Here is a 13,666-nt window from a genome sequence, read left to right as displayed (position 1 = left end):
TAATATAGGTAAAGCTAATAGCCACAATGCCCTCTTCACTTCTCGAATTCTTTGCTCATTTTTGGATGCGCTTGTCACTACAAAGCCTCGAGATTCAACTTCGAAGAAATATGAAAGAAATCATGATGTCCGGTAGCGGGGAACGAACCCGGGATACCATAATCCCAACGAGGTCACCTTGCCAACCTAACCTTCTCGGACATCATGATTTCTTCCATATTTCTTTGAAGTTGGATCTCGAGGCTTTGTAGTGACAAGGATATCGAAAAAAAAGAGCAAAGAATTCGAGAAGTTAAGAGGACAATGTGGCTATTACATTTACATATGTATCTGGTAAAAATGACCAGTAGATTCTACATATATATATATATATATATATATATATATATATATATATATATATATATATATATATACAGAAATGCTTTTGTTAAATAGTATTTAAAATATAATAAAATATAATAAAAGTGCTACGGACTTGTCGATGTAGGTCCTGAACAGCAGACATATGTTTAGAGATAAAAAAAACCTTTCGTATTAATTTCCAAGTCCAGTAGCTTGTTGAGGGCATCAGTATAGAATTCGGTCGTGTAAAGGGAGGCACGATACAGCTTGAACTTGACAAAGTTCGGGACAATCTTGTTAAGCTTGCAGTACTGAAGAGACACTGGTCGAGTTTAGCTCCCTCAAGTTTCTTGGTAATCGTCTCCTGGGATCTATACTACACTTGGAAATGACATCTGAGCCATAACGGTTGCTGATAAGTTAAAACATATACTATATACATATATATATATATTATATATATATATATATATATATATCATATATATATATATATATCAACATAATTTCACGATGACATAATTGAAACTATTGATGAAGGAAACTTGCGCAATCTAAAGAATCAACCCACAGCTGTCGATGACAACACTTCAAAAAAAGTACAATCAACATTTCATCATAAGTACCCCAACAGATGTTTCATGCCAATATTCTAAAAGTGTGGGGTAGACACAAGTGCTGGTGGCCACTGTCAGTTCCGAGCGTCAGTCTGTCTGTCACCCACAACAATGAGAAACAGTAAGTTCTTATCTGCAACGGTTTGTTTCGACTCGTGACTTAAGTAAGGCATTCGATTCTGCGTTTGTCAGCTTCCTTTCCTTTTTTTTATAAGTATAAAAACTGAAGTTATAAATGCCGATGTCTGCTGACGGGTTCCTTGGTGTAAACTGTGATCCCATGAAAAATAACAATTCCTTGAATGACATTTTAATTCATTTTTGTTCCATTAAGATATTTCTGACGACTGGTTTCTTCATTTTTTCCTTGTGATTCATCAAAAAGGTCATGTAACTTCTAAAGAGTATTAGTGGCCGTATTTACCTGTTCAAAAGATTAGAGCCCCATGTTTTACTTAGTAGACTCAAAAATCATCTTAATTTTTCAGTGATGACGTTTTTCATGAAAGTTGACTTCTATGGTGACTTAATGTTTAGTAAATGACGTGTCACCTTCGAAATTTAATGTGTTTGAAGCCTTATTCAGTCAGCTGTGAAAAGTTAGAAATAGTGCAGCTTTGATCAACAATACTGAAAGCGATTATAAAAGTTTATCTCTCCAAGTTCAATTTTGTAAAACTGGAAGGAATCCTTCCCCTTTGAAAAAGCAAGAAAGGTCTGAAAGCTCATCCACAAATTACGAAAATGATCTGATTCATGGAGACGAGATTGTGATTTTATCATTTTATTTTTTTCACGAAGATTGAAATAGGTTAAATGTGTGAAGTGTACTCACTACCTACACGGAAAAAGACCAATTAATGGGTGAAGAATTGTCTATCCTTCGATTTGCTGCTATTAAACTATTATAAATCATCTGACTCGTAACGTGCACCATTTACATGAGATGTTACTTTTTTTCAGAACACCGTCAATAATATATAATTTTTTTCCTCCTGAAAAAATATCGAAAACTAATTCTCCCTTATTTTCTTGATTTGACAAACTCATGTTGTTTTTTATATAAAAAATTTTAATGTTTTTACTCCTTAACGGCATGGACTTCGTCTCCTTCGGGTTAGGTTAAACGAGTTTGGTTCCGTTTTATATAACTTTTCTAAGTGTAATTCACAACTCGATCCAAATGCATCAACCTCCATTTCAGCAATTAATCAAGTAGTACAGAATTTTCCAATCGATTGAAGTAGAGTGAGTGACTTCGGACGAAAATAGATACAGTTAAAACATTAAATGCAAGCCTCATCCCGAGACGGTCTGTGTATATATATCCCCATTTTTTTTCCAGGGGGAGAGAAACTCCCATTGATTTTGGGGCTTGGCATTGGTTGCATTATCAGTATCCTAATATTTTGCAACAATTCCTTTACTGGTAGTCAGCCAAGTTTTCTCAGGGGGTCGCTGAACAGTAGTCATGAAGGTAAGTTATATTCATACATACATATATATATATATATATATATATATATATATATATATGTATATATTATATACATATATATATATATATATATATATATATATATATATATATATATATATATATATATATATATGTGTGTGTGTGTGTGTATAAACTTTACACACACACACACACACACACACACACACATATATATATATATATATATATATATATATATATATATATATATATATTTACTAGCTGCCCAACCAGGCATTGACCATAAAAACTCTGATGGACCCAGAAAAACTTTCCTGCATCTCCTCTCCTGTGAAATATTTTGCCTTGTAAAGTGTGTGTACTATCATTGAAAATGCTTTCTCTCCTTTGATTAATATATATATATATATATATATATATATATATATATATATATATATATATATATATATATATATATATATATATTCTTATGCTGTTGCTTTCACAACGCAAAACTTCCCCTCAGTAACTATGAAATGTTGTAAAAGTGTTTTTAATATTTTCAGATTCAGTATTAATTTGCTTAGAATTTGCTTAGGATTAATATGATCTAATAATGTGTGTTCAGAATTCACAAAAAAACATGATTTGAAGTGTTGAGAATAACAGAATTTGAACATGAGAGAGAAATTTGCTTGTTCGCAAGAGTGGACGTGTCATTCAGGATTCTGCATAAACGTTTCCCTTAAGCCTGATACCTTTCATTCCATATTAATAGTTATAGATTCATTTGTACTGAAACTGTTTAAGCTGTTTAATCTTGCTGATAAATTAACTCATATCTGAGTTATATAATGACGCTAGTTCATTTATAGTAACAGCTCTGATTACAGACAACGCCACCTCATCACTGACGACAGACAACACCACCACCTCATCAATCGAAAGCAAGACAGAGAAGAGAGATAAGAAAATCTTATGCTGGATCTTAGCGATCCCCCAACGCAACCCAAGCGCCATTGCTGTCAAGAATACTTGGGGCAAGCGGTGCGACAAACTCATCTTCTTCGGGGACAAGATAGGTAAGTCAGTCCTGCACTTTCGTCGATGTTAACAGGTGTTTTTGGACTTATGTCAAAGTGAGCACTTGCTCTTGCAACGAGTAAACCCATAAACTGATGCACTTTCTCGTATCAAAGTCTCATACCAAGTTTATGAAAAAATACTTGTCGTTAGTTCTACGAGCTAGGAGCTGTAAAAAAGTGAATACCTAAGTTTTACCAGACAACTGAGCTGATTAACAGCTCTCCTAGGATTAGATATTTTTATGTGCCTAGGAACTAATTGGTTACTTAGCAACGGCAACTACAGTTTGTTGTGGGATCCGAACCATATTATATCGAGAAATGAACATCTATCACCAAAAAAAATTCCTCTGATTCCGCGTTGGCAGAGCCGAGTATCGAACTTCGCACCATGGGATTGGTAGGCGAGATAAAAACCACTCGTCCAACGACGAGCTTACTAGGAGCAGTAACTCTACTATAGTTAACATTCCTTCGCTTTTTCATCTCCTTTAAGATAATAATAATATAATAATGATAATATAAGAGACTCTTGGAAAACATATGGAGCAATTCGGTGTCACACAACAAATATGCAACATGACTCCAGGATGTCAAGGTAGAAGAAATGGGGAGAATAAGACAAAGATTCACCGAGATCACGACAGGCACTGCCAGGCACCAACTGAAGAAAATGCCCAACCAGAAAGCCTCCTGGATACTGAGTGCCCTACACCCATGCAGAGTAGAACAACCCCAGCAGTGTATCACAAACCACCAAACATCCAAATGGATAACCATAGTGACAACATCCTCAATACAGAGAGACAAGAACAAGGGAGATGAAGCAAGTAACTACAGGCCTATCACCTGCCTAAAAATAATGTGGAAGTTACTAACAAGTATCATCAGCTTGTTTGTTTGTATGGTGTTTTTACGTTGTATGGAACCAGTGGTTATTCAGCAACGGGATCAATGGCTTTACGTGACTTCCATACCACGTCAAGAGTGAACTTCTATCACCAGAAATACACATCTCTAACACCTCAATGGAATGCCCGAGAGTCGAACTCGCGGCCACCGAGGTGGCAGGTCAAGACCATACCGATTACGCCACTGAGGCGCTAAGTATCATCAGTGAGATACTATATAACTACCTAGAAGACACAAACACCATCCCCCACCAACAGAAAGGCTGCAGAAGGATAGTGTAGGGGCACAAAAGGCCAGTTACTGGTAGGCAAAATGGTAATGAAGAATTGTAAGCGAAGAAGAACCAACTATATGAAAGTCTTCAACTTGATATCGCACACATGGCTAATTGAATGCTTGAAAATGTATGGGGTAGACAAAAGCACCATTAGCTTCCTAAAATATACGATGCACAGCTAAATACAGTATTCACAAGCTCTGGGATAAGGCTAGCAGTGGTTAACATCATGAAAAGAATCTTTCGAGGCGACTCATTGTCCCCACTACTCTTCGTAGTCTCCATGATGCCCATGGCAAAAGCACTGCAGAAGATGGATACTAGGTACCAACTCAAGAAAAGAGCAACATGGTAAGAGCATCAAGAAAACAGATGTCCTAACCCAGACTGTGCAGATTGTATCTGAGGACATCAGGATGGAGTTCAGAATAAAAAAAAGAGTCACAAGATTCCTGAAAAGGAACTTCGATAAACTAGATGCCGAAGTGGGTGTGCTATTAGAAAGAGCGCACAGTGAAACAAGTGATGGACTCCTCCTATAAGGAGGTAGGATGCAACCAGGACAGCCACAATAAGCAATAACTCAAAATATTTGTTACCATTCTCTCTGTCATAAACATTACTTCAGATGAACTTTACATAATACTTCCCCTAGCTCCTGCTACCACCTCCAGAGTGTCACGAGGGCAATAGAAATGATAGCGAGAGAGAGAGAGAGAGAGAGAGAGAGAGAGAGAGAGAGAGAGAGAGAGAGAGACGAGCTAGCTTACCGGATACCAACGGCATTTCACCTGGACGGCCTATAATACCCAAAGTATACTCTCTGGACCTTGGTAATACCAACCACACCAGTGGAGGATGCCCGAACCAAAAACCGACCTCCAGCCAGCCGTGGAAACAGCTATATTAATAATAATAATAATAATAATAATAATAATAATAATAATAATAATAATAATAATAATAATAATAATAATAGTGACAGCTAAATGCCACAGTAGTGTTAAAAAGATATCATTGTACAATGCTAAAATTTACTAGGAGAGACTTTCGGATACTGCTCCTAGCAAATTTTAGCATTGTACAATATCTTAACACTACTGTGGATTTTAATTGTTAATAGTTTGGTGTCCGATAATTTCATCGCAGTAATTACATCGTGGTAATTTCATCGCATAGTAGTTACATCTTATACATTTTCACCGCATTGTAATTACATTGCAATATACAACATCGTCAGTAATTTCATCGTAAGGTTTCTTTCACCACACAATGCCAAAAAATAAATGAAAATAAAATATAATTCACTTCATTTTTTTGTAAAACGTCCAAGTATTACTGTTGTAGTTGGTGATGAGATCAAAGTATCTAACTATCTGAACATTAACAAATGAGCTGCTTGTTGACTTTTCCTATATAAGAAATTTTTCTTAAAAATTTTCGGTTTTTGCAATCAACTTGCTTTCAGAAAGGTGAACATTTTCGGGTTTTGTAAATAACCAAAACTAAACCCATGAAGAGGCCTCTGCAGTACGTCGTAAGCATAAGGAATAAGAAGAAGCACATTGATAATACTCATCTATTTTTGAAAAAACGAACAAGTGGCGAAAAAACTATTTGGAAATGTGGCCAGTTTCATAAAACAAAGTGCCATGCAAGAATTCATACAAATGAAAATTCCATCACGACTGGGAGAACACAATCATGCAGGAGATGTTGCTCGTGTTGAAGCTGCCAAAGTGATTAACTTAACTAAAAAAAGCAATCACAACTCAAGAATCAACACATTGAATCGCAACACAGGCGTACGTTGGAGTATCCCAAGCAGTTGTGGGTCAGCTACCACCACCTCAGCACATAAAAAGGAATATACGAAATGCTAGAAATACCGCAGCATAAATTCCTGCAAATCCAGGATATTTACTCCAGTTAAGCATTCCTCCGCAATATAGGATAACTCATTCAAATCACTGACGATGTGATGTATTACGATGTAATTACAATGCGGTGAAAATGTATGAGATGTAATTACCATGCGATGAAATTACCACGATGAACTTACCACGATGTAATTACTGCGATGAAATTACCTCGTTCCGGAGATTCCTTAGTTCAATAATAATAATAATAATAATAATAATAATAATAATAATAATAATAATAATAATAATAATAATGAATAGCTTTGCGCACTCATAACCAAAAGCGTTGTCACCTGCAGCTGAGGAACTGGAACCAGTGACGCTCCCAGGTATTAAAGAAGGCCACGGAGTCCTGTGGGGCAAGACGCGGGAGGCTCTCAAGTATTTGTACGATCACTACCTCGAGGACTTCGACTGGTTCTACAAAGCTGATGATGATACGTGAGTCAATTCATGTCGGACAAAGTTTATAGGTATGAGACTTCATAAAGGTCTTTGTGAAGTATGTAATACAGGAGATAATTTAGCATACGGATACAAATCAAAACATATGCATATAAACATATACATATATACACACACATATATTATACAGGTACATATATGTATATAGTATATATATATATATATATATATATATATATATAATATATATATTATATATATATATATCTATATAGATATATATTATATATCATATATATATATGAATAATAAGTAACTATATGATATATAACATATTATATATATATATATTATATATATAGTATATATATCTATATAATATATATATATATATACGTATATATATATATATATATATATCTATATATAGAGATATATAGATATATATATATATATATATATATAAATATAATATAGAGATACTATATTATATATATAATATATATTTATATATATATATATATCTATATATATAGTATATATATATATATATATATATATATCCTATATATATATATATGTATATACTATATATATATATATATAGTATATATTATAATATATATATATATATATATTATATATATATATCATAAGTATATTATATATGTATAGTAATAGCTAATCTTAGCTTGATAATGGACGAGATAGCACATTTTATCTTACGAATTTTATTGACAGAACGAACAATAATAATTGATATCAAAATAAAACTAACAGAACGGCCAGAACTAACAAAAAGAGACAAAATTTAGAACACAAATAGAACTAAAAAAACTCATTAAATATCAAAAGAAGTGAAAGTAAAAACTAAAAATACAAACTTCATCAAGATATAAAATTTTCTCCAGAATTATTTTACCGAAAACTCTTTCATAAAATTCTGGAATATTTCTTCCAGGGAACCAAACTGAATATAGAATTTAGGCCAGCGGCAAAGCACTGGGACCTGCGAGGTCATTCAGAGCTGAAACGGAAATGGACAGTAAAGAGGGTTGAAAGACGTAACAGGAGGAAAACTTCGCAGAATTACAATGAATCGACTGTTAGGAGAGGGTGGAAAGTAAGATGGAAGAAAGAGAATATGAAAGGAGGTACAGTAAAAAAGGACGAAAGGGGTTACCTACACCTACGGGCAGAAGGCACGCTGTAAAGAACTTGAAGTATATCGGAACCAATTGGTTACCTAGCAACGGGACCAACGGTTTAATGTGGGATCCGAACCACATTATATCAGAAATGAATTTCTATAACCAGAAATAAATTTCTCTGGTTCCACGTTGGCCGAGTCGAGAATCGAAGTTCAGACCACCGAATTGGTAGCCAAGCGCGAAATCCACTCGGCCAACGAGGGACTATAGATCACTACAGAAGGCGACACATGACTCTTCTAGACGTCGGATCCACTTCTCGCTCAGACATGATTTTGGAGCACACAAAGTTGTCTCTTTCGAAACCACCCTTTGTCGGCCACAAGAGAGCACGTTCACTAACGCGGATAATTAAGTAATAGGGTAAACAACCGAGTGGACTAGCTGCGGCCACCTTAATGGTGTTCAGACCCACCTTCAGAATAAGTATTTTAACACGTCCTGACACCGGAGGTGGTCACGAGTCTCATGTCTCGAGGTGTTGCTCCCACGACCTATGACTCGTGACTGGTGCCCATCTCCGGAGTCAGGACGAGTTAAAGTAGGGGAGACCGGGGCTAGTTGGCACACTTTTTTACAATTTTGGTTATTGGGAATATAAAAAAAGATAACATTCGCCTTTATCATAGAGCAAAATAATTGTTGTTTGCTTTCAATATAAGGTAACAATAAGCTTTTGAAAATAATAACTTTTCCTGACAACTTGCCCCGGATATGGGGTAAGTTGGCACATTGAGAATTAAAAGAAAATTACTACATTGCATTTAAATCATATAACAAATATACCCTCTGAATTTCCAAAATACAAAAAATAAGGCATTAGTATTACTTCAGATCATCATCTCGTAATTGTGGCAGGTGTCAAATAAATCCTCGTCAGTAGTCTTCATGCTCCCACATGTTACATGCCCTGCACTGGACCCAAACTCCTCCTGGCTTACCATACACAGGTTCTCTTCAGCTGAGCTTTCTTCTGAATCAGCAGGAGCAGTTCTTAAATTCTGTATCACGCTGATGACTAATCTGAAGCCCATGTGTCTTTTCGGACGTCTCTCGATCTGTTATATACGCACCCATAAAATCAGAATCTTGAAATATAGTTTGTATTCAAAAGCGAAATTCCAGCAATCCTAAACCCATTGAAAATATCAGAATAAATGACAGCTAAGAGGTAAAGCCAAGGAAACTTTACCAGGGATGTCACAGATGGGCAAACTTTATCTTGGATTACCAGTCATCCATGAATCACATGCTCTGTTAACATTTTTTCAGAGGTTTATAAACACTAACATTTAGGGGCTGCAACTTGTGAAAGTAATTTGGAGGAAATGATAGGACACTGATCTTATTAACCTTCCAAAAATCCAGAAACAAAACTAAATTATATAAATAAATAGGCTTACTATTATCAAATAACGTGTGCCAACTTGCCCCAATTATTTTGAGCCAACTTGCCCCATCCCTACCATTTGGTACAAAAACATTTGCCAGTGCACACCAAGAAGCCTTGAATGATTCATTTTAATGGTAAAGAATCTTTAAACCAGGACAACTATGCGATAAATGAAAAATAATCTGTTATGAATGCATAGATGTTATAGCAAATAACAGAAAGATAAAAAAATTTACTTACTACCATCAAAATCAAAATTTATCTCATCAATTCGAGCTCCTACGTTATATCGCTATAGAATTTTGCTGGTAACTGAGGAACCACGTGGCAATTATAAAGTATATGTATTAGAGTCATCTATAGGTAAACTTTAAAGTTATTTTGAGTGTGCCAACTTGCCCATGTAGCCAACTAGCCCCAACTGCTTTTTCTGAAGGTGGGTCCGAACACGATTAAGGTGGCCGCAGGTAGTCCACTAGGTTGTTTACCCTACTGTCATAGTTTGTGAAAAGGGTGAAATCGGAACTGGGTAACAACTTGTCCTGTATACAACTGGAAATTATATGATTTTCTCAGAAGGTATGCGACAGGTCAACAGCTGTTTTAAGTTGCGTATGACATTTTTTAGCTTGCATTTTGCCATTATTTTCATTTCAGCGTTTTTCATGTCTGTATTTTCATGTTCTTTTTTTGCTAATTAGATTTTAATTCTTGGGTTCTACTGGCACTCTAAGTTTTGTATCATTTTATCTGGTTTACTCATCCTGTTAAGGTTTAAGTCAGACGATTTCATTGTTAATTTTAATGATTTTGACGTTTTTACAATAATTTTCAACCTGATGATGAGGTTATATACTTCGAAAAGCTCGCAAAATGAAATATTCTACCTGGCCTTGACAACATTTACTCGTGTGTAAGCGTAAGTGCTCTTTTGTGTATGACAACGAAAGTCTACAGTAATGATTAAGCCTCTCTCACCAATGACCTTAAAATGCATATTGAATTATGTTACCTCGCTTTGAGCTCAAGGATATCGTAGGCGACATTACCGTCATTATTGTTGCAAATCGAAACTGTTTCAGCAATAATGATTTAGTGGTACATTTTTTTTGTATGGAGTATAGGCTCCATTCCTTCAGACTGCCTCTTTTGCTCAGGTCAAATGTGCTTTGTTTTTAAACATTAACAAACTTCTAACAATTTGTGCTGATATATGCGAAAGTTCTCTCTCTCTCTCTCTCAATCACACATACACACACCTTACATGTAAGGATATTCATAAAAGTAACTTAATTTATTTTTTTTTCAGTTTCGCCATCATAGAAAACCTGAGGTACGTTCTGACCCCCTATGACCCGGAATTTCCTATGGGCTTAGGTGAACGGGCCGTTGTGCGTGGGGACAAAAACAGGAGTTACTTGGGTGGAGGTAATGCACGGAAACCACTTTCTTCACTTAAATTCCATTTTCTGTCCCATTTTCTATACTTAAATTCCATTTTCTGTCCCATTTTCTACACTTAAATACCATTTTCTATCCCATTTTCTATTCTTAAATTACATTTTCTGTCCCATTTTCTACACTTGAATTCCCTTTTCTGTCCCAGTTTCTACACTCGAATTCCCATTTTCTGTCCCATTTTCTAAACGTAAATTCCATTGTCTGTCCCATTTTCTATACTTAAATTTCGTTTTCTCTTCCATTTTCTACTCAATTTTCATTTTCTATCTCATTTTCCACACTTTAATTCCATTTTTATCCCATTCCTACACAAATTCCATTTTTTGTCCAATTTTCTACACTTAAATTCCCATTTTCTGTTCAGATTGCCTGGGAACGCGATGCTGTCTGCAGCTAAACATTATTGTGCAAAGAGCATTTTTTAAAACAATACCCATCCAACAGGGCCGAAGTGCAGCAAACCATAACTAACCACTTATAATTTTTATATCCGATGAAGAAATTTACGTAATAAGGTTTTCCGGATAATACAGTTGAATGTTTAGCCCATAAGTAAACTTCTTCATGAAAAAAACTTCAGTTTCAGTAGATATACCTCTTGACGTGATAAACCGAGAAAGGAAAATGATTTTCACTGAACTCCAAACAGTGGTCTAAACGATGTTCTAGACCAGGGGTTCTTCTTAACCTTCTGATGACTTCAGACCCCAAGTGAACTGCCCAATATGGTTCCATACCCCCTTTCTTTAATCAAGTCTACTCAGTTAAGTCCTATTTGTTGACAATATAACTTAATATGCTTAGTTTAAAACATACTTTAGGTCTGAATAGCTAGGAATAGAGCATACAAGAAAATCCAAAAAACATTTAAAGTTTTATATAGTTACTTATTTACAAAATGTATGCCCATGTATACACTGACACATTAAAATCAAATATATACAAATATCCAGAGATCAACTCCCATACACACCCCCACCCCCGTTGGTTCTCATAGCCCCAAGGGGTATGGAGGACACCCCTTGATAAGAGCCCCTGTTCTAGACAACGAATAGCATCACTTAATAGGCAGAACTGTCGCCATGACTCTGCTGACTTACTTTGTTGCTTCTGCCTGCATGTTTAATGTTTAAATTGCCTCATTTACCACGAAGGGGGCGGCTACGTTCTCAGCAGGGGAACTCTGAGGGTCTACGGCAACAAAACTTATTACAATGACTCACTCTGCCCTAGAAGTCACGGAGGAATGGAGGACGTGACCTTAGGTAAGGACTTCTTACTTCTCCTCTGAAATACTAAGCAATGACTAGAGTAGTTTCCTGTACCTTACGACGCTCCTGATTGGCTGTTGATAAGCCAATGACAGGGCTGGAAATTCCCAGTCTCTCTCGAGAATTCATATAGGCAGGATGTATGTTCTACCTCTCCTGAGGGATAAGTCTTTCAAAAGTATCCCACAGGAGAGGTGGCGCATACATCCTGCATATGTGAACTCTCTCGAGAAACTGAGTTTCCAGCCCCGTGATTGGCTTATCAACAACCAATCAGGAGCGTCGTAAAGGACTGGCCTAGACATCAAATGCAAAGATGATGTGAATCTACTTTAGTATTCCTATTGATGAGATTGTGTAGGCTACATACATTTAGGCCTTTGTTATGAATAGTTTCACACACTGCCGTCTATTCATTTTAAATCCTCCACAATAACGTCATTACCTCATCTTCACAAGAGAGAGAGAGAGAGAGAGAGAGAGAGAGAGAGAGAGAGAGAGAGAGATTTACTTTCATTCTACATTGTTGAGTTCAATACGAAGGTCACGTGTATGCGACGTTTGTGTGTGCACTTTTCGTAATTTCAAAGAATGAGTAAAGTGATTCCTTTTCAGCATTTCAACAGCTTTTATATATATATATATATATATATATATATATATATATATATATATATATATATGTATATATATATACATATATATATATATATATATATATATATATATATAGTATATATATATATATGTATATATATATATATATATATTGCGAGAAGCTCTCATGAAAGACACTAGCACTTTATAAAGTGGCAGTATACTTATCTTTCCATCTCTTGAGAAAGATGATCTAAACACCGTTCAGCGCAACAAATATAATCTCTCTCTCTCTCCCTCTCTCTCTCTCTCTTTCTCTCTCTCTCTCTCATACACAAATTCACGCGCAGACGCATTAGCTCAAAAAATTTTTTTTATATTGTAAAGTTACAAAATAATTTTATGTAAGACAATAAAACGGAAGTAATATTTTCATAAATGCATTTTGGTTTCTTTAGTTCTCAAAACCAGCTAAGTCAGCATTTTGTAGTAATTCTCAATAGCAGAGGCATACATAGAATGCTATAAAAAAAATTTTTAAACACCTGATCGAATTACTGATACCTACAGCCAACACCATCTACAGAACAAAATAAATGATTGCTATGTAGATAGAAGTAAACAGTCTACCTAAGATTGACCCCATTATATGTTTGTTCATACCCAGTAATTATATAGAATTTTCTCACTATAGAGATTTAAGGCGGCAACTTACGTATTATTTTA

General features: G+C 35.3%; 1 protein-coding gene across 1 annotated transcript in view; it reads left to right on the top strand.

Moving 5' to 3' along the window:
- The first annotated feature begins 1,020 nt into the window (after nt 1-1,020).
- Nucleotides 1,021-13,666, top strand: part of LOC135224973 (glycoprotein-N-acetylgalactosamine 3-beta-galactosyltransferase 1-like) — a 16,566-nt gene continuing 3,920 nt past the window's right edge. The window contains exons 1-6 of the mRNA XM_064264276.1: nt 1,021-1,083; nt 2,308-2,439; nt 3,300-3,488; nt 6,902-7,043; nt 10,921-11,039; nt 12,227-12,337. Of these exons, the coding sequence (XP_064120346.1) occupies nt 1,074-1,083; nt 2,308-2,439; nt 3,300-3,488; nt 6,902-7,043; nt 10,921-11,039; nt 12,227-12,337 (703 nt within the window). The 5' untranslated portion in view covers nt 1,021-1,073. The remainder of the gene's footprint in view (nt 1,084-2,307; nt 2,440-3,299; nt 3,489-6,901; nt 7,044-10,920; nt 11,040-12,226; nt 12,338-13,666) is intronic.

The sequence above is a fragment of the Macrobrachium nipponense genome, chromosome 12 (assembly GCF_015104395.2).
Source record: "Macrobrachium nipponense isolate FS-2020 chromosome 12, ASM1510439v2, whole genome shotgun sequence".
Lineage (NCBI taxonomy): Eukaryota > Metazoa > Arthropoda > Malacostraca > Decapoda > Palaemonidae > Macrobrachium > Macrobrachium nipponense.
The sequence above is the reverse complement of the archived record's forward strand: the minus strand, read 5'-3'. Positions and strand labels throughout refer to the sequence as shown.